The sequence below is a fragment of the Pelophylax lessonae genome, assembly GCF_965119305.1.
Source record: "Pelophylax lessonae genome assembly, chromosome: 12".
Classification (NCBI taxonomy): domain Eukaryota; kingdom Metazoa; phylum Chordata; class Amphibia; order Anura; family Ranidae; genus Pelophylax; species Pelophylax lessonae.
In genome coordinates, this window is record NC_138779.1 from 62,835,554 (window position 1) to 62,858,035 (window position 22,482).

Below are 22,482 nucleotides of genomic sequence, written 5' to 3' on the forward strand. Positions count from 1 at the left end.
ACTGTACCCATATAAAAAAAAAAGTTTTTCTTATATTCTGTGAGTAAATTTTGAAAATAAAATGTTTTCCTCCTTCACTGATGTGCACTGATGAGGCAGCACTGATGTGCACTGATGAGGCAGCACTGATGGGCACTGATAGGCTGCACTGATGGGCACTAATGAGGTGTCACTTATGGGCACTGATGAGGTGGCACTGATGAGGAGGTACTAATATGCCGCACTGATGGGCACTGATGAGTGGCACTGATGAGCACTGATAGGCGGAACTGATGGGCACTGAGAGGTGGCACTGATGGGCACTGAGAAGTGGCACTGATGGGCACTGAGAGGCGGCACTGATGAGCACTGATGGGTGAGACTGATGGACAGCACCATCAGTGCCCACAATCAGTGCCCATAGTGCTGCCAGTCAGTGCTCATTAGTGCCTAGATGAGCAGGCATTGATGGGCACTGACTGGGAGCATTATGGGCACTGATGGTGGGCACTGTGTGCACTGATGGTGGGCACTGATTGGCACTCTATTTCAGTTTTCTGTAATCAGGGCACTGACGATCAGTGCCCTGATTACCTGTCCTTGTCTCCCCTGTGAGGATGAGCCGCTGATCGGCTCTCCTCGCCTCACACTCTGACAGTGTGAGGCGAGGAGAGCCGAATAATGGCACTTCCTCATTTACATGTGACTGGCTGTGATTGGACAAAATCAGTAATGTCAGTAAAGAGTCATGTCATTGACTCTTTACCAAGATCGGGGTCGCGCCGTGTCCTAGCAACATGGCGCGACCACGATCGCCGCTCTGCGCGCACCCATGGGCGCGCGATAGAGGCCGTTCTGGTGAGCCGTCATATGACGGCGTCCCAGAACAATAGATGCACCTCTTCGCCGTCATTTGACGGCGGGTGGGTAGCAAGCGGTTAAAAAGGCTGCTTGATCATGTCTTCTCTGATTCTGCCCTTCTTACACTGTCCCCAATCCACCTCCTGATAAAACAGAGCCCTAGGAGGCACTCTGCACATGTTCAGTTTGGTGTGTATTGCTAGTGTTTTTTTTTTTTTCTGGGGAGGGTGCATGTGATCAGCACAGGGCCAATCAGCACTGTCCAGACAGAGGGTCAGGGGAGAATGAAAATTCCTCCTACAAGCTTTAACCAGTCACTGATAGAAGTCATAAGACTGCTATAGAGTGCTGATGAGAAAAGGTATTTAGCAGTTTATATTTACTAAAACTATTGCATTTCCATGTTCTGTGTAATGTGGGAGACCAGATATAGTAAATGCAGTTTCCTGGGTTTAGTAACACTTTAAAGAGGAAGTAAACCGCTGCCTTTTTTTTTTCTGACCTGCAAAGTAAAGGCATAATGTGCTAGTATGCATCCTATACTAGCACATTTTGTGAAACATTCCTGCAAACAAAGCCCTCGTTGTCACTGCTGGAGGCCCTATACATCTTCACCCATCTTCTAGGGTTGCCACCTCATCCCTTTAAACCAGGACACATATTAATTACACAGGTTCTGTGGCTGTTAAAGGTGGTAATTAAACTCACTTAGTGCCTGTGTAATTAATATGTGTCCTGGTTTAAAGGAATGAGGTGGCAACCCTACCGTCTTCCTTCCCGGGTCCGCGGACTCCAGCTGTGTAACAGGCGTGCGAGAGCTGCCAGTCACAGCCCAAGGCTCTGAAGAAACTACAATGGCAGCCGTACCTTCAGAGCTGGGGTTCCCACCTCATCCCTTTAATCAAGGACACATATTAACCACTTGCCGACCGCCGGCCGCATATATTGCGGCAGGCTGGCTTGGCTGCGCGAATCCACCTATGGATACGTCAATTCGCGGGAACGGTGATGGGGGTGCGGGAATGCTGATCCACGGGGCTGGCACCCCCCATTGCTCCCCGCTGAGAGAGAAGGACTTGTAAACACAGACGACCGTTGTTCCCTCTGAAATTTTTTATAGAGCTCCTGTGATCCTTCTATATAGGATCACAGGTCTCTATGATCATTTCACAAGTCCCTCCCCCCACAGTTAGAAAACACTCACCTAGGCTCACAATTAACCCTTTGATCACCCCTAGGTTAACCCCTTCCCTGCCAGTGTTATTAGAACAGTAACAGTGCATATTTTTAGCACTGATTACTGTAATAATGTCACCGGTCCTCCCAAAAGTGTCAAAAATGTCAGTTAGGGGTCCGAACTGCCCGCTGTAATGTTGCAGTCCCGCTAAAAACTTCAGCTCGCCACCATTACTAGTAAAAGATTAATAAAAAAATAAAAATGACTTAAAGCGGAATTCCGGGCACAGAAACATTTTTTCAGTGAACATACCCCCGGGACAGTCAGGGCTAGTACATTCCACAATGGATAACCTCTGATCTGTCCCGGTTCGCACTTACCTGCAAGAAGAAATACTCACTTATAAAATTTCTTCCACAGCGTTTCCATCTCTGTTGTGGGCAGCTGAAGCCGGCGCGATCCTCTTCTGCGTCCTCTTCCGCGTCTTCTTCTCCCAGAATGCGCCTGCACCGGCCCCTCTCGTCACTTCCGCCGCGGCGCCGCATTCCTACACAGCTTCTGGGCATGCCCAGAAGCTGTTTAGCAGGGAATGCGGCGTCGCACCGGAAGTGACGAGCGGGGCCGGTGCATGCGCATTGATTCCTGGGAACGATGACATTCAGCTCCCAGGAATCATTGCAAGCCGGAAGAGACGGCGCAGAGGGAGGAAGTGACGAAAGGTGAGTATTTCTTTCTACAATTACAAGGTAAGTAAAAAAAAAAAAAATAATCTTAACTATCCAATTCCTTTTCAGGTGAAGCAAAGCAAGCGGATGGGCACAAAATCGATTAGGTCGATTTTGGGCCCGGAACTCCGCTTTAAATCTTTCCCCTAGTTTGTAGACACAATAACTTTTGTGTAAACCAATCAAAATACGCTTATTGCGATTTTTTTTTTTACCAAAAACATGTAGCAGAATACAAATTGGTCTAAAAGGATGAAAAAAGTTGATTTTTAATTTTTTTTTGGAAATGTTATATAGCGGAATGGGAACAATATTGTTTTTTTTTTTCAGAATTGTCGCTATTTTTTCTATAGCGCAAAAAATAGAAATTGCACAGGTGATCAAATACCACCAAAAGAAAGCTCTATTTGTGGGAAAAATAGGACGTCAATTTTATTTGGGTACAGCGTTGCACGACTGCGCAATTGTCCGTTAAAGTAACGCAGTGCCAAATTGCAAAAACTGGCCTGGTCATTAAGGGGGCAAATCCTTCCACTCCAGAAGTGGTTAAAGAGGAGTTCTGCCTTCGCTTAAAAAAATTAAAAGTCAGCAGCTACACATACTGTCCACATACTGTAGCTGCTGACTTTTAATATTAGGACACTTACCTGTCCTGGAGTCCAGCGATGTCGGCACCCAAAGCCGATTTTAGTATCGGCTCTCGGGTGCTGCTGCCGCCATTCTGGGAAAGGGAGCCCGACAGTAAAGCCTTGTGGCTTCACGGCCAGGTCCCTACTGCGCATTCCTATTGGCTCGGCGGCAGGGGGAAGGAGGGGGGGGGCCGAACTTCCAGGACACTGCGCTGCGGCCCGTGTCCCGGAAAAGGGGAAGGGGTACCTGTCAAAAACGGATACCCGTTCCCCCCTCCCCCTGAAAGGTGCCAAATGTGAAACCGGAGGGGGGGAGGAAGCAAAATAGCGGAAGGTCCACTTTTGGGTGGAACTCCGCTTTAATTACACAGATTCTGAGGCTGATATAAGACACCAAGTGAGTTTAATTACCATCTTTATCAGCCACAGAACCTGTTTAATTAATGTGTGTCCTGGTTTAAAGGGATGAGGTGGCAACCCTACTTAGAGCGCATGCGCTGATGACGTCATAGGCGTGGTATATAGTAAATATTTTCTAAATGGGTGCATGTTTAGGAGATATTTACAGTACCTATAGGTAGGCCTTATTATAGACGTCCCTATACTTAACCACTTAAGCCCCGGAAGATTTTACCCCCTTCCTGACCAGGGCCTATTTTGCGATTCGGCACTGCGTGACTTTAACGGACAATTGCGCGGTACCAAAACGAATTTGATGTCCTTTTTTTCCCACAAACAGAGCTTTCCTTTGGTGGTATTTGATCACCTGTGCAATTTTTTGATCATGCGCTAGAAACAAAAAAAGAGCGTCAATTTTGCAAAAATAACAATATTTTTCAAATTTTTTTATATGAAATTCCCAAAAAAAATGTAAAAATCAAAATTTTTTAACATTTTCGGCCAATTTGTTTTATGCTACATATGTTTGGTAAAAAAAATCGCAAAAAGCAAAAAGCGTATTTTGATTGGCTTGCGCAAAAGTTATCACGTTTACTAACAAAGGGAAAGATTTTTGTTGTTTATTTTTAACGAGTAATGGCGGCGATCTGCGATTTTTTTTTTGCGGGACTGCGACATTGCGGCAGACAGATCGGACCCTTGACTGACATTTTGACACTTTTGGGGTTACCAGTGACATTACTGCAGTAATCAGTGCTATACATATGCACTGTTACTGTAAAAATGACACTGGCAGTAAAGGAGTTAACTGTATTGGAGAGGGAGGGGTTAAGTGTGTCCCTAGGGGCGTGCTTCTAACTGTGATTGGCTGTGGCTACTAGTGTAAGAACAGAGATCAACGGTCCTACATAGTAGAACCGTATGATCACCATTCTTACACAGGGGAGAATGACAGGCGGCTTTGTTTACATTTGCCGTCTGCCTTTCTTCCGGTGTAACGGAAGATCGCGAGTGCCCGGCGGACATCGGGTCCACCAGGCACACGCACGGAGGGGTCCGTGACCGCGCGGGAGCGCGCTTCCGGGGGCGCACGCTCGCTCCCTAGACCCTCACAGGCTAGCGACGTAGTACTACGTCGCTTTGCCTGTGAGGGGCTGACTGCCGCAGTAAATAGTCGTGCGGCGGTTGGCAAGCGGTTAAGTAGAAACAGTCCATGGAAAATTACTTCCTCTTTCACACCTTTTGTTTGGATACGCCTGAAATAGAACGGCTTCAGCTGATTTAAATGGAAAGTTCAGTTGGAATTTAAATTATAACTGAAAAACACTGGCAGGGATAGAATAGAAGCCTCCCTCACTGTAACCAGAGTTTAAAAACAAAAGAAAAAAACAAAAAAGAATGCTTTTGCCTTCAGTTCTACTTTATTCTTATTTTCCTGGATGTGAAATGTTCCTAATAAGGTTACAGAGAGCAATAATCGTCTCCCTCCACAGGAGGTCAGTAGTGACTCTGAGTATAGGAGGACCTTCTCTCCTTCTCCCTCTCCTCCATAGGTCAGAAATGTAAACATTAGCGAGGACACAGAAAGAGCGGAAGTACATAGCACAAGTTGTCCATCAGACTCCGCCCCCCACCACCCTGCACCTATCACACCGACAGTCGTCCTGTCTCGCTCCACCCTATCACAGCCACGCAGAAGCCCCCGTCTCCCAGCATCCTTTAGGAATCCTGACCTGGCTCCATAGCTGTCAGTGATAGTGCGCAGTGCATGCCGGGACTGGTAGTTCCCTCGCTGAGCTGTGTAGTGGGAGGTGTGCGGAGACCCCGGTAGGCTGGACTATAATCCCGGCATGCACTGCGCCCTGGGCTGACTCTTCTAGTTTTGAAAGCGGCCCCGTCAGCGCTGGGCACCGATTGGGGGGGCCGTGTTAGTTGGCGGGCGGGATGGCGTCGTTTGTGACCGAGGTGCTGGCCAGCTCTGGGCGCCTGGAGAAGGAAGACCTGGGCACCAAGATCAACCGGCTGTCCCGGAGGGTGGAGGAGGTGAAGGTAATAATGAGGAGCTGTCACAGGGTGACATACAGTGTGCGGGGATAGGAGAGGAGTGATGGGGAGGTGTTCTGTATACACACTGCAGACATACCAACCCCAAGAAACTCATTTAAGGGAGGTGAAACCCCCCCCCCCCCCCCACCAGTATAACACAACTAGAGGATGATGAAATGTAATCAGTATACAGAGGTTTACTTCTTCTGAGAGATAATAAAGGAACACTCTAATCTCCATCACCACTTCAGTGATAGGAGTCAGAAACTCTGCACATGCTGGGATATTTACAGTTATGTTTTAATGCTGGCAGGTACTGCTGGTGGGAAATGCTGGCGGGTATTGCTGGTGGGAAATGCTGGCGGGAAATGCTGGTGGGAAATGCTGGCGGGTACTGCTGGTGGGAAATGCTGGCGGGTACTGCTGGTAGGAAATGCTGGCGGGTATTGCTTGCGGGTACTGCTGGTAGGAAATCCTGGCGGGTATTGCTGGTGGGAAATGCTGGCGGGTATTGCTGGTGGGAAATGCTGGCGGGTACTGCTGGTGGGAAATGCTGGCGGGTACTGCTGGTGGGAAATGCTGGCGGGTATTGCTGGTGGGAAATGCTGGCGGGAAATGCTGGAGGGTACTGCTGGTGGGAAATGCTGGCGGGTACTGCTGGTGGGAAATTCTGGCAGGTACTGCTGGTGGGAAATGCTGGTGGGAAATGCTGGCGGGTACTGCTGGTGGGAAATGCTGGAGGGAAATGCTGGAGGGTACTGCTGGTGGGAAATGCTGGCGGGTACTGCTGGTGGGAAATGCTGGTGGGAAATGCTGGAGGGTACTGCTGGTGGGAAATGCTGGCGGGTACTGCTGGTGGGAAATGCTGGTGGGAAATGCTGGCGGGTACTGCTGGCGGGTACTGCTGGTGGGAAATTCTGGCAGGTACTGCTGGTGGGAAATGCTGGCGGGTACTGCTGGTGGGAAATGCTGGTGGGAAATGCTGGTGGGAAATGCTGGCGGGTACTGCTGGTGGGAAATGCTGGTAGGAATTGCTGGCGGGTACTGCTAGTGGGAAATGCTGGCGGGTACTGCTGGTAGGAAATGCTGGCGGGTATTGCTGGCGGGTACTGCTGGTAGGAAATCCTGGCGGGTATTGCTGGTGGGAAATGCTGGCGGGTACTGCTGGTGGGAAATGCTGGAGGGTACTGCTGGTGGGAAATGCTGGCGGGTACTGCTGGTGGGAAATGCTGGAGGGTACTGCTGGTGGGAAATGCTGGCAGGTACTGCTGGTGGGAAATGCTGGCGGAAAATGCTGGCGGGTACTGCTGGTGGGAAATGCTGGTGGGAAATGCTGGCGGGTACTGCTGGAGGGTACTGCTGGTGGGAAATGCTGGTGGGTACTGCTGGTGGGTACTGCTGGCGGGTACTGCTGGTGGGAAATGCTGGAGGGTACTGCTGGTGGGAAATGCTGGCAGGTACTGCTGGTGGGAAATGCTGGCGGAAAATGCTGGTGGGAAATGCTGGCGGGTACTGCTGGCGGGAAATGCTGGCAGTTACTGCTGGTGGGAAATGCTGGCGGGTACTGCTGGTGGGAAATGCTGGTGGGAAATGCTGGCGGGTACTGCTGGTGGGAAATGCTGGTGGGAAATGCTGGTGGGAAATGCTGGCGGGTACTGCTGGTAGGAAATGCTGGCGGGTACTGCTGGTGGGAAATGCTGGTGGGAAATGCTGGCGGGTACTGCTGGTGGGAAATGCTGGAGGGTACTGCTGGTGGGAAATGCTGGCGGGTACTGCTGGCGGGTACTGCTGGCGGGTACTGCTGGCGGGAAATGCTGGAGGGTACTGCTGGTGGGAAATGCTGGAGGGTACTGCTGGTGGGAAATGCTGGCAGGTACTGCTGGTGGGAAATGCTGGCGGAAAATGCTGGTGGGAAATGCTGGCGGGTACTGCTGGCGGGAAATGCTGGCAGTTACTGCTGGTGGGAAATGCTGGCGGGTACTGCTGGTGGGAAATGCTGGTGGGAAATGCTGGTGGGAAATGCTGGTGGGAAATGCTGGTGGGAAATGCTGGCGGGTACTGCTGGCGGGAAATGCTGGCAGGTATAGCTGGTGGGAAATGCTGGCGGGTACTGCTGGTAGGAAATGCTGGCGGGTACTGCTGGTGGGTAATGCTGGCTCATCTGAGACACATGATCAAGGGAATGTGAGGAGCGGTGTTGGAGGAAACATGCAGACTCAGAGATTCCTGTATCTGTCCTCACAGGCGGCGTGCATTTGATATCACTCCGCCTGTGACAGGACAGAGCCGGAACTATACAGGATAAATTGGCTCTGTGCTGACAGCCGGGATATTGCTGGGGGGGTCAGGGAGCCACAGATCGCGGGAGACTTGGGATGTCTGACAGTGTGCTCAGAGGTCTCCCCACATCTCTGTGCTTCACTTATATACGATTCCTCACCGTGTGACACTAAACTAGAAATTAGAGCTGCACGATTCTGAATAAAATGAGAATCGCTATTTTTTTGCTCAGAATAAAGATCACGATTCTCCACGTGACATCTTTTACATTATGCAAAAAAATTGGGCTAACTTTACTGTTTAGTTTTTTTTTTTTTTTTAATTCATTTAAGTGTATTTTTTCCCCAAAAAATGCTTTTGAAAGACTTCTGCGCAAATACAGTGTGATTGCAACGATCGCCATTTCATTCTCTAGGATCTCTGCTAAAAAAAAAAAAAAAGTGTGTGTGTGTGTATATATATATATATATAATATAATATAATGCTTGGGGTTCAAAGTAATTTTGCAGCAAAAAATACTGATTTTAACTTGTGAGCAACAATGTCAAAAGGCCTAGTCTTTAAGAGGTTAAACTGCCCTCACTTAGGCTCCATTCACACCTGGGCGTTTTTCAGCTCCAAAAACGCTCAAAAGAAACGTTTCCAAAACGCCCAACAAGTAAAACCCCATTCATTTAAATGGCCCCTGTTTACATCTGAGAGTTTAAACGCCTGAAGCAAAACGCCCAACGCTCAAAAAAGTACATGAGCTTCTTTTTGGGCAGATTACAGGCGTTTTCCATTGGTCTCTAGTCAATCAAAAAACGCCTGCAAAAACGCCCATAAAAACGCCTGAAACAAAAACGCCCGGGTGTGAATGGAGCCTTACGGACATACATTCATTCCTTTGATCTAAGAATGAAATGATACATTGTAAAGCATTGTGTTTATTGTTCTTTAGCAGCCTATTTTTTTTTGACAGCTGTGAGTGAGCAGAGAAGAGCTCTGTAAGAATCGGGGACATGCTGTTTTTAAGATTGTAAGGGGGGGGGTGAATCGATTGGAAGCAATGGATCTCCACTTATCATTGTGTTAGATGGAGATGAAGGATGTCATGAGTAAGATCACTGCAGTTTCCAACTCCATTACAAAACCATTTCAACTGCAGTCGTTTATTCTTATAGGCTAGGCCAGTGTTCCTCAACCAGGGTGCTGCAGAACTCTGGGGTTGCCATTTGGGTTCCTCCAGGGTGCCGGAAGCACCAGACTGTTTTCCCTGGCCCAGAGAAAGATGAGGACTCAGTGGTGATGGGGGGGGGGGGGACTTTGTTCTAATGGGGGGCCTCTGACTCTGTGATAAGGGGACTCTGTTGTGATGGAGGCTTCGGGTGTATAGGGGGGAATTCAACACAATTTGGGGGCTGCTGATGTGATGGGGGGCTTCAACCAAAAAACAGACTTTCAGCATTTTTCCAACAAAGGGAAAAAGAAGGCAGCGTCAATCTAAGTGCAGTATGTGGGTAAAAGTATCGCATTAAATAAAAGGATGCACTCACAAGATAAACAGAGAAATACGGCATATAGTATAAAACCAAAAAAATGTGCTGCGTCAATAAATATCCAAAAAGTGCTCAAATTGTCAGATGGTGAAAAGCTAAAGATATTCAAATAATATAATTCATGTGAGTAGTGATAATGTCCCAATATTCATACGTGTCCAAAACTACACCTCTCACCTTACTCTCTGACCCAAGAATCACCAAGGGTCAGATACCGCTATACCCCTCAGGGGTTAACAGATGGTTGGAGAGATCACACTCAGGACACCGGAGGGTCTTCCAGGACTAGGTTCCACTCACTCACAAGAAAAAAATCCCAGGCATGGAAGAGAAAGGCACAAGAAATCAAATCCTCTGCTGCTCACCAGAGGGACAGGGAACCCGCAGTGGGCCGCATTTGTAATGCTGGTTATCTTGTATTTCCAATTTATTTATGTTTTAACAGTTTTGTGCCACTTACCTGCAGTTTATCCTCCCATAGCGCTCACCACACCCATATACTTTCTCCCAACATAACACACCACAACACATCATAGTGCATTGTGGGGAATTTCAGCAAATGTTAAGAGCTAAGGCCCGTACACACGATAAGAAAATTGAAAATAAAATTTCGTCCGATGAACGATCTGCCGATTTTCGGATCATTAGTATTAGTACTTTCAACAGCCAAATATGAATTTTCGGATGGCAAAAACTGAATGTGTGGGCTATAACTAGGGATGCACCGAAATGAAAATTCTGGGCCGAAACCGAAAATGCAGGATGCCCTTGGCTGAAAATCGAAGCCGAAAATGACTTTTTTCACCCAAATGTTTTTAAATAGATGGAACAGGGGCACCAAAAACAGGCAGCGACGTACACCGTAGCTGCCACCCTGTCACAGTATATGTACTGTGACGGGTTGGCAAGTGGTTAATTTAATTACCAATGGTATTTGTATTGTGCAGTATGAGGGGGTTAATGTATTGCCACTGCTGGTCACTGATGCATTAGTGACCGACCAGTGGCAGTTAATTAACCCCTTTGTGCTGCATTAGTGCAACCAGTATCAGTGTTAATTGACACTAGTTGCACTGATGGTGGTTGCACTAATGCAGGACAAAGGGGTTAATTAACTGCCACTGGTCGGTCACTAATGCATCAGTGACCAGCAGTGGCAATACCTTAACCCCCTCATGCTGCATAATACAAATATCATTGGTAACCTCGCCTCAGCCCCTGCCTCAGCGCCCCTCCTCACCCCAATGATGCAATCTCGTTACTTGTTGGCACCTCCATGTGACAGGCAAACTCTCAGCTCCTCCTGTGTCCTTCCTTTCAAAAGTCCCGTCTCTGGTCGGCTGCCCGCCTCCCGGTGGTGTCACTACTACGATATGCATGAATGAACTAACACACCGGGCGGGCGAGCGGCCGCTAATGGCTGTAACTAAGTGAGTGCTTCACTTCCCTGTCAGCGGAGATACCCGCCTGAAAGGGAAGTGAAGGGCTCACATAGTTATAGCTATTAGCGGCCGCTCGCCCGCCCACCCGGTGTGTTAGTTCGTTCATACACATCGTAGTAGTAGTGACATCACCGGGAGGCGGGCCGCCGGCCAGAGGCGGGTCTTTTGAAATCTGCGCTGCGCCTGCGGCGGCCATCAGTAATATCGTCATCTTTAACCCATTTTCGGCCGAAATGGAATAAGCCCATTTTCGGCTGAAAATTTGGTTGCCGGAATTTCGGTGCACCACTAGCTATAACATTTTTATCGTACGTGAACACGTCTGATTTTTCATCTAATTGGTACAGTTTTTGTCCGAAAAAAAATTGTAAGAGTAAGACTAGGTATGCTCAAAAACGAAAGAACACGTACAAAACAATCCAACGCATGACATCACTTCCCAAGTTGAATTCTGTCGTACGAGAATTTTCGTATGAAAGTAACCTCTTCACTTTCCATATGAGACTAGCATGCAACAAAAAACGTGCTAAAATGAATAATCTGATCGTGTGTACGAGGCTTTAGGGACAGTTCACACCACATGCAGTCCAGTGTATTTTTTTTTTTTTTCCTGCATCAAAAACGCATGAAAAGTAGGTTATATTGTTTCAAATGGCCTGGCTCACACCGGTGTGGTCAGTTCCAGAGAAAAAAGTAGAACATGCTGAATTTTTTCTGCACTGAACTGGAACGTAGTAAAACACACCGGAATGCACATGACCCTATTTAAAGTGGAGGGTAAAAAATGCACTGGGAAGCATCAAAAACGTGTATGCAGAAACTCATCCAGAACTCATTTGGACTGCGTTTCTATGGTGTGAACTGGCCTTCAAACCGTAATTACATGTCCTGGGGAAAAAACAATTTGAAATTGGGTCCCAAGAGCTATTAGCCATAGTGTGCTACTATGTACTACATGTTAGCACACTATAGCAGACTTACCTGGCTAGTGACCACCTCCAGTGTCAGCTCTCCTATTGGGGTCTTGGGAGAGAGGTTTTTGATATAAAAGATCGATAGTCTCTTCCGTCATAAAAATCCTACATATCAGCATCCTTTATTTAAGTGTCATTCCGCTTTAATAAGTTGGATCTTCAAGTAGATTCAACATAAAAGGCAGCACAATGTCCTAACGCATGCAATGCAAAGGTATGTTAAAGCTATAAAAAAATCTGTTTTGTATCTTTTTTTTTTTTTTTTAAAGACTGGATAGAAGAGGAAAAGGTGAAGAGCAATAATAAAGTAGATAACCTGAGTTCACAAATAAGTGGAACTATCCCTTGATCTTTACCTGATATTTCCCCTGACATGTAAATCTTTGTCTGCTTCTGGAATTGCATAGAACATCCCACTTCATTGCATATTAGGGCAGTGCAGGGTTGGTATGTTCTTGTAAAGTATTGTTCTGACACAAGATCCTGGAGCTGGCATTTGAAGATGTGCAGCTAATGCCATGTTACTATAAATATGGTTTTGTTGAGTCATAGACAAACACATGGGACATTTTACAGAGAGACTAATGCCTCGTACACACGCAACGATTGTCGGCCGACCGATCGGTCGACTTTTGTCCATTGTTGTTGTGTTGGTTGAAATGTGCTCTAGACTGCACACAATTTTCTCGGCCAACAAAAATTAACTTCAGAAGTGATGTCATGTGCTGGTTTACTTTCCGTGTGTTTTTTCTTCTCTGAGCATGCCCAGTCTTGCTCATCTGATTTTTGTCTGCCGAAATCTGTACTGACTGACGGAAAATCGGCCGTTCTGTTGACGGCCAACAAAAATGTTATAGCATGCACACCAGATTTTGTTCGGCCGAAAAGTCGCAGTCGGTTGTCGGAAGCATCATACTAACAAGCCGACAATCGGCCGATCGGACGTTGGCCAAAAATTCACGGCCAACAATCGTTGCGTGTGTACGAGGCTTAAGAACAGTGGATTTAGACTTATTAGAACCTTCCAGTTACCACACCATATGTAAAGCTTACTTATCTGAAGCCAAACAGTATGCTCTGCACTTTACACTAGCTGCTTACAGATGATTGTTAAAGCGGTTGTATACTCAAAAAAAACCCTGCAGGAGAAAGGCATAATGAGCTAGTAGGCATCGCATACTAGCTCATTATGAAATACTTACCTTAAAACGAAGCCCCGTTCCGCACACTGCTGAGGGAGCCGTCCCGTTCCCTCGGTGGCTCCAGCGCCGTGAGTGGCCGGAGCTGCGATGACGTCACTCCCGCGCATACGCCCGGGAGTTACTTTCCGGCAAGGAGCGCTGCAGGTCCGCCAGACCTTGAGAGCGCATGCACCGCTGGTATCAGCAGCTGCATGCAGGGCGAATATCTCCTAAACCGTGCAGGTTTAGGAGATATTCATTTTACCTACAGGTAAGCCTTATCATAGGCTTACCTGTAGGTAGAAGTTTTTAATGGCGGAGTATACTACCGCTTCAAGTAGACTTTAGCATTGTCATGGAATTTGAGCGATCAGAAAGCATCGCAAATGCTAATAAAATGCTCAAAAAGCTACAAATACTGTGGTAGATCGCTTTCTAAATGCCCAGTAACTGCTTGCTAATCCCTTCCAATGACTTTGTTATGCTGAGAGTGGACGCAAGTGATTACCTGCAATTGAGACACTGACTTGTATGGTCTTATTGTATATAAGGGGACTTTAAGACCTGATTCTTTTTCCTCATTCTGCTATAGTTTGTCTCTGGGTGAGATTATTGCTCAGTCATGAGAGTGTGCGAGTCATAGAAGTCTATTGGAGAGCAGCAGATAGTGGAGATGGAAGAAAACTGACTTGGAGAGTAATGGATGGTGGAGTTGGAGAAGTTCCTTGGAGAGCAGCAGATGGTGACATTGGAGAAATCGATTGGAGAATAGCAGATCGTGACGTCGGAGGTCACTTGGAGAGCCGTGGATGGTGAAGTTGGAGAAGTCCTTTGGAGAGCAGCAGATGATGGAATTGGAGGAGAAGTCCTTTGGAGAGCAGCAGATGGTGGAATTGGAGGAGAAGTCCTTTGGAGAGCTGCAGATGATGGAATTGGAGGAGAAGTCCTTTGGAGAGCTGCAGATGATGGAATTGGAGGAGAAGTCCTTTGGAGAGCTGCAGATGGTGGAATTGGAGGAGAAGTCCTTTGGAGAGCTGCAGATGATGGAATTGGAGGAGAAGTCCTTTGGAGAGCTGCAGATGATGGAATTGGAGGAGAAGTCCTTTGGAGAGCTGCAGATGGTGGAATTGGAGGAGAAGTCCTTTGGAGAGCAGCAGAGGGTGGAATTGGAGGAGAAGTCCTTTGGAGAGCAGCAGAGGGTGGAATTGGAGGAGAAGTCCTTTGGAGAGCAGCAGACGGTGCTCTTGGAGGAGAAGTCATATAATTAAGATGTTTTCGTCCATGGCAGAAGAAACTACCTGGACATACGTTTTGAGATCACAAAGGTTTTTTCTCCTGGGCGGGGGAGGGGGGGGAGCACCGTAGTCATGTCCTTGTTTTTGCAGAAGCAGTTGAGGTACTCCAGCTAGACAAGAGATTGACGAAGTGTTCCTCTGCTTCTTATGGAGTTGTGCCAAGCAAAAGAGAGTACATTATCAAGTTTTGCGAGTCTGCTTTTTTAATAAAGAGATGTCTTGTCTTGGTTTTGCCTATTGAGAGAACAGCCATCGAGTTGGTAAGCCTTGGGTTTAACATCTAGTACAAGTGACTGTATCAGAGGGAGAAAAGCAGATGTGCTATGGAAAGCGGTGAGCGTTTTGGTTTTGTAGCCATGTCTGAAGAGACTACATATTGCCCTGTATTTTGAGTTCTGTTTATAGCAGCTTGCCAGTTGTAGTACTTTGCTATAGTTGAGCAGTGGCATCAGAACCTTATCCTGTGATGCTGCTGCTGAACAAAAGATGTAATCTATCTAAGGCTCCGTTTCCACACATGTCAAGTCGCACAGCAAGTCAAAAGCCATTCATTTCAATTTGGCCCGTTCTAACTGCTGCGACTTGAGTCGCAGTGACTTAAATAGTTTTTGCACTACTTTTGGGCCGACTTCAGTGCGACTTGTCCCTCATAGAAGGAAGGTCGCACTGAAGTCATCAGAAGTAGCCGCAAACAAGTCACACTACAAAGTCGCAATAGAAGTAGCGTGACTTTGTAGCCGCAATAGTGGAAACGTAGCCTTAATGTGTTGCTGTTATTGGGAAAACAAAGTGCTTTGCTACTCTAGAATGATGGGCTACAAGTGGTCAAAAGGCTGCTGAACCCTATGTTTATTTCCTAGCCTCATCGCTCTGAGTAACAAGCTTGCTGTGTCACTTCAGTTGCATGTTTTCTGTACTCGGTGTGTTACTATATTTTCACTTGTGAACTTGTCACCGAAAACTATTTTGGGCCTTAGTGCTCCTGGTATGGCAGCTGAGCGATTTCATAGAAGGTATGCAATTCAACTTGTACATGTGTTTTCATTCTATAACCTTTTCAGTTTTGCAGGAACCCCCTTTTTTAAAATTTTGGACACTACTAAATCTTATTTCAGTTTTTTATATTTAAACCTGCTTTAAATCTAAAAAAACAAAACCAAATTCCTGCAATTATGTCATCATTAGAGATGACTTCTAGCCAGGAGGAGAATATAATAAGCATGCCCCTGTTTACCTACAGTAAATTGTCTCCATTTATTTCTGAAGTTATCCCACTATTTATTCACTCCGCCTCCAGTTTACAGTCTGTTCTGGTTTGGGCACCCAGGTTCTGCTGTGTTCTCCCTATGGAGAAATGGTTCTCTGTTGCCTTTCCACATCTGAATGGTCTTCTGAAGTAGAGCAGTGACATGCTTACATCACCCTTCCCTCGGTAGATGGGTGAGATCTGCACAGCACCTGGTCATGACCTTCCCACAGCTACTCATTGGCCTTGATGTTGGTGGTCTCCTATTGATTTGAGTGAAAGTTCCTTGTAAACTAGTTGACTGTAATATGTGGCCCTAGCTGGGATCCACCCCGGTTGCTTGGACACTACATTTTACTGAAGGAGTGATGACATCACAATAAAAATTCTTAATTAATTGAAAAGTAAACCATTGATTTTTAAAGCAGAACTTTGCTTTATGTCCTTGTCTTTCCCCCCTGCCTTCTCCCATATTTGGCACGTTCAATATTTTTTGGGGAACCGGCTACCTTGTTTTAATAGGTACCCGCTCCCACTTCCACTAGGATCGCCTTGGTGATCTGAGCAGAAGTTCGGCCCCTCCTCTCTTTGCCTGCAGCCTTCTAGGACTTGTCACAGTCACAGGTCCCAGAAGCCTGCGGGGCCATTCACAAAGCGTAGCGGGAAGCTGGTTGTGAAGCTGCAAGGAGCCACAGCCGGCTTTCTACAGTAAACATGCCAGCGCCAGGAACCCGAAAACTGGCAAAGCACGGACCCCATGTGAGGACAGGTCTGGGTCCCTGAACAGGTAAGTGTCCTTTTATTAAAAGTCAGCAGCTACAGTGTTTGTAGCTACTGACTTTATTTTTTTCTCTTTAGGGTGAAATTTTTTTTTTTTTTAATACTTGAGCAGCATGTGCATGGGCAAAGATCGCTAGATCGAGTTTATTAGAGGTCAGAATCTCAGAGTTCAGCTTTAAGGCCCCTTTCACCTGAGCCCCTTCTCGATCCAGGGATGTCCACGGCTGTCTCAGCCATTCGGGACTCCCCTCCTCATTGGCTAAGACAGATCGACCTGCCGATCCCCCGCTGAGCAGGAGGATGACAGCTGTGTGCGGAGACACAGCTGTCAGTTCCCTATGCATCTCTATGGGGGAAATCGGATGGGAACGGACCGCCGGTCCGTTCTCATCCAATCCGATCCGCTGGATGGATGGAAAATAGGGTTTCCATCCTTCCAGATTTGACGGATCGGGTGTCAGCGGACATGTATGCATGGGGTCACCGTTCAGATCTGCAAAAAAAACGGACAGGCGGATCTAAACGGTCCCCCCATGCATCCCTATGGGGGATCGGATGTCAGCGGAGACATGTCCACTGACATCCAATCCGTCAAATCTGGAAGGAGGGAAACCCTATTTTCCATCCATCTATCGGGATGAGAACGGACCGACGGTCCGTTCCCATCCAATTTCCCCCATAGAGATGCATGGGGAACTGACAGCTGTGTCTCCGCACACACAGCGCGGAGACACAGCTGTCATCCTCCTGCTCAGCGGGGAATCGGCGGATCGATCTGTCTTAGCCAATGAGGAGGGGAGTCCCTAATGGCTGAGACAGACGTGGACATCACTGGATCGAGAAGGGGTTCAGGTAAACAGGTAAGATAAACAGGTAAGATTAAAAAAAAACAAATAAAAACCTTCTGACTTTACAACCCCACTATAAATGCGGCCAATGTAAATAACTGAATTTGTTTTTATTTCAGCTTCCTATAGTCCCTTGTACAGCAGTAATTGAACTGGGTGAGGCTGGGACCACCCTAAGAGCCTTTCAGGTCTTCTGTACATGTTCAGTTGGGGGTTGGGCTGCAGAATGAGAGATGTTCCTGTCTCTGTTCTACTGCTTCTTGGTGGTTGCAGGCTTGCCCTGTCTCTGACCATGTTGTGCCTCAGGATGAGTTCCAGGATCTGGCTGTGCTGTCTGGTGGGGTGTTTGGATCACAAGAATGGCTGCTTTTCCTTCGGTGAATATACCTTCCTAACTGGAGTTCACAATTTGGCAGTATTTAGGTTTCAGTTTTCTCATTTTACCTGAGGAATTGTTTTATAGAAGAAACGCATACATCTTTTTGGTATCTTTTTTGATACTTTACAGTGGTGATCGAAAGTTTGGGCACCCCAGGTAAAAATTTGTATTAATGTGCATAAAGAAGCCAAGGAAAGATTGAAAAATCTCCAAGGCATCAAATTACAGATTAGACATTCTTATAATATGTCAACAAAAGTTAGATTTTATTTCCATCATTGACACTTTCAGAATGACAGAAAACAAAAAAATGGCCTTTGCAAACGTTTGGGCACCCTGCAGAGTTAATATCTTGTACTGCCCCCTTTGGCAAGTATCACAGCTTGTAAACGCTTTTTGTAGCCAGCCAAGAGTCTTTCAATTCTTGTTTGAGGTATCTTTGCCCATTCTTCCTTACAAAAGTCTTCCAGTTCTTTGAGATTTCTGGGCTGTCTGTCACGCACTGCTCTTTTAAGGTCTATCCATAGATTTTCAATTACGTTGAGGTCAGGAGATTGTGAAGGCCATGGCAAAACCTTCAGTTTACGCCTCTTGATGTAATCCCCCGTGGATTTTTAGGTGTGTTTAGGATCATTATCCATTTGTAGAAGCCATCCTCTCTTTAACTTCCGCCCTTTCACAGATGGCATCAAGTTACCATCCAAAATTTGCTGAAATTTTATTGAATCCATTTTTCCTTCTACTCGTGAGATGTTCCCTGTGCCACTGGCTGCAATACAACCCCAAAGCATGATTGATCCACCCCCATGTTTAACAGTTGGACAGAGGTTCTTTTCATTAAATTCTGTGCCCCTTCTTCTCCAAACGTACCTTTGCTCATTCCGGCCAAAATTCAATTTTAACCTCATCGGTCCACAGAACTTTTTTCCAAAATGCATCAGGCTTGTCTATATGTTAATTTGCAAAGTTCAAACGCTGATTTTTGTGGTGAGGACGTAGAAGAGGTTTTCTTCTGATGACTCTTCCAGGAAGACCATATTTATACAATTATCTCTTTATAGTGGAAAAGTGTACCACAACTCCAGTGTCTGCCAGATCTTTCTGGAGGAACCCAGTCAAACGTGGGTTTTGAATTGTTTTTTTCACAATCCTGCGAGCTGTTCTGTCTGATATTTTTCTTGGTCTTCCAGATCTTGCTTTAACTTCCACTGTTCCTGATGACTGCCATTTCTTAATTACATTCCGAACAGAGGATATTGACATCTTAAAACGCTTTGCTATCTTCTTATAGCCTTCTCCAGCTTTGTGAGCGTCAACTATTTTCAGTTTCAGTTTTCTAGGCAACTGCTTAGAAGATCCCATGGTGCTGATTGTTGGGGCAAGGTCAGATGATTCTGGGCATTTAATACCTTTGAGATTGACATCACCTGGTCTTCCCAGATGATGATTGAGAGCAATCCATGACACTGGCAGGTCTCAGCCTTGCAAAAGGGGCAGTGCATGCTATAAATTCTGCAGGGTGCCCAATAGGGCTGCACGATATTGGGGGAAAAAAGAACATTGCGATATTTCGTTTTCAACGATAAATATCGCGATATTTCTCTTTGTGGAATGCAGAAGACAGATTAGGCAGAGTCGGGACTCACAGTTGTGGTAGGAGGTAGAAAAACACAGCCCGACATGACATCTGTCCCACACGTTCCCTCTGCCGCCCTGGAGCTAGTTCTCTTGACGGAGTGGTGAGCGCGGCACAGCGAACCAATCACATGGTAGCGGCACAGGGAACCAATCAGATGTGCAGGCACGCGTGATTGGTTAGCTGTACAGCTGCTCATGGCGCGCTGCTCACCGCTGAACATGTGGGACGGCTGCCAGCACTGCGAGTCCTCCTCCTCCCCCTGAGTCCCGACTTCTCCCTGCCTAATGGTAAATATCGCGTCTTTGGCGATATGAATATCGCCCACGCCCGCAGAACAATAGTCTATATCATATCGACTATCGTTCAGCCCTAGTGCCCAAACTTTTGCAGATGCCATTTTTTGTTTTCTGTCATTTTGAAAGTGTCAATGATGGAAATAAAATCTAACATTTGTTGACATATTATAAGAATGTCTAATCTGTAATTGGATGCCTTTTGGAGATTTTTCCATCTTTCCTTGGCTTCTTTATGCACATTAATACAAATTTTTACCTGGGGTGCCCAAACTTTCGATCACCACTGTATACAGAGATGCAATTTTAAGTAAAGAATTACAAAAATAAAAAAATCCTTAAATACAATTTTTAAGAGATGAGCCATAGCTAGGTCAAGTCAGAACGAGGGAAGTATGCTCCTTTTTAATGGACACTAGAAGGATAAGCAAGTTTTAAATTACCCTTAAAAAATAAAAATAAAAACGATAAGACCTGTATGTTGTAGATGAATGGGGATAGAGCATTCCACTGTTTTCTCAGTGCAGCGCAGGCTAGAAAAGTGGAGAGGTGACTATTTATAAATGGCTGTCTGTAGTATCTTCATGTATTGGGGCTTTATGTGTAGTGAATACTGGGGGTTTCTTGTCTAAATGTTTGGCTTGGCTGTGAACATGTTTGCATTGATATTTCTGCAGGGTGAAGTATGTGACATGATAAATAAGAAATATGACGAGTTCCTTCCCAGCATGCAAAGCGCTGAAGATCTGGTGACACAAGTAAACAACCTGAACAAAGATGTGGACCTTTTGAAGCTGCGGATAGAGAATGAGGCGAGTACAACTATAGCAGATCTGGGGTGCAGAGAGAAACCCCTGCAAATGGCTTTATGCTTTGCTTTTCAAAATCAATGTTCGGATGCAGATATATTTCCTGTAAAATCCTAATGTTTTTTTTTTATGGTAGAAAAAAGCACTGTAAGTATTCAGAAGAATAGGAAAAATATTGAATATAAAATATTTTCTCTTAGATTGTAAGCTCTAGCGAGCAGGATCCTCTGATTGTTACTGTATTGGAACTGAACTGTCTGCCTTCATTTTGTGAAGCGCTGCGCAAACTGTTGGTGCTCTGTATAATAATAATCATATTACTCATACTATGGCATATGCTTTAGGAGAATGGAGCAACCCAGTCTGTGAATGCACACAGTCTGATTTCTGTTAAATTCGCCTTAAGAGCCGGTCCACAATGCCGCGACTTGTCAGGCGACTTGTCCCAGTGCCATCTTAAGAGCATTATAGGCCCCCGGGCAATGCAGTGCACTGGAACCCTGCCTACACAATCACCCACGAGAATAAAAATGCAAATTATCGATAAGGCGATATTTATTGGTACAGCAGTGCCAGGCTAATGACAGCTTTCAAGTTCTGTGAACACACATACGGACGGGAGTACAGGTATTCCTGCAGTTGTGGGCTCCCTCTCCATGACCCAAGTGGCCTCACAGCAGTGCAAGGCTGACAGGTGCTTGCCACCTGCTAAGTTTGGTGGCGGGATGCACACAGGAATCGGGACTAATGCTTGGCTGGGTCACTGGGAAGGTGGGGCCCCCCAGGCAAGTGGGGCCCCCGGGCAACTGCCCATCGTGCCCAATCGGTAAGATGGCCCTGACTTGTCCATTGACCGCTACAGGACCCGTTCTAATAGGAGCGACACAAGTCGCTCCGACTTAGAAAAAGGGTCCTGTACTACTTTGGGGCGACCTCGGAGCGACTTGCATAGACTTCCATTATGTGCAGTCCCTGCAAGTCGCTCTGAAGTCGTGGTGCATGGGAATGCACAAGTCGCCCCCGAAGTAGTAAGGCGTCGTGTCGCCTTAGTGTGAACCGACTCTTATTCCTTCCTAATGTGTACATAAACTGCTTCCAAATGTAAACTATTCAGAAATGCAAAAACAAAAAAAAACTATTGCTTGCTTCTTGCCTCTTCATGGCACATGCAAGGAAAATGCCAGCTGTTAGTCCCGGTTCACACTGGTGCGATGCGGAAATCCCTGGGAACCGGTGCCTGTTCCCGCATCGCACAATGGTTCACACTGATCTGCCAATCGCTGGGGGTGTCAATGTTAAGTTAATGACCCCTCCAGATTTGATCGCAGTGCGAACTGTGAAATGGGTCGTATTGATGTGAGCACCCATGCGATCCGATTCCAGTGCGAACCAAAAAAGGGTCCTGCGCCATTTTGGTGCTAAGGCGATGCGATTTCAGCCATACATATTTTATGGCTAAAATCACATCGCACAGACATCGCATGTGATCTGCACAGCAATGCGGTGCAAATCGCATGCGATGTCTGGCATTGCACTAGTGTGAACCGCCACTTGGTGACAGTTTTTCTGTCAGACTCCTCCTCCCTTTCTGTGACCTTAGCATGCTTAGTTTAGTGCTGGGGGAGCGGTAGGAGGATGAGATGAGGATTTAAATAAAAAACTGTTAGGAGTTAGCGTTTTGGTAGGAAAGGCATGATTTTTTTTTCCCAGAAAACAATTCCCTGTCTTTTGGCAGTTAAGTTTGATGCCATAATGTGCAAAGTCTGCTGCAGCTCTACATAGAAACCAATCAGCTTCCAGGTTTTTTTTTTTTTTTGCTGAAGCCTAAAGTGTTACTAAACCCACAACCGTAAAATCGAAGATCTATATATGCAGGAAGCATGCTTGTTATGTTCACTGTGGAACCTAAGGGGTCAATCCTCTGCACTGTGTAAAAAGGCTGTTTTATCCTGTTTTCTCTGA

At 46.4% G+C, this 22,482-nt stretch overlaps 1 protein-coding gene across 1 annotated transcript in view; it reads left to right on the top strand.

Moving 5' to 3' along the window:
- Positions 1-5,636: 5,636 nt before the first annotated feature.
- The window catches only part of ZW10 (zw10 kinetochore protein), a 72,796-nt gene continuing 55,950 nt past the window's right edge, over positions 5,637-22,482 (top strand). The window contains exons 1-2 of the mRNA XM_082273389.1: positions 5,637-5,819; positions 20,389-20,523. Of these exons, the coding sequence (XP_082129515.1) occupies positions 5,715-5,819; positions 20,389-20,523 (240 nt within the window). The 5' untranslated portion in view covers positions 5,637-5,714. The remainder of the gene's footprint in view (positions 5,820-20,388; positions 20,524-22,482) is intronic.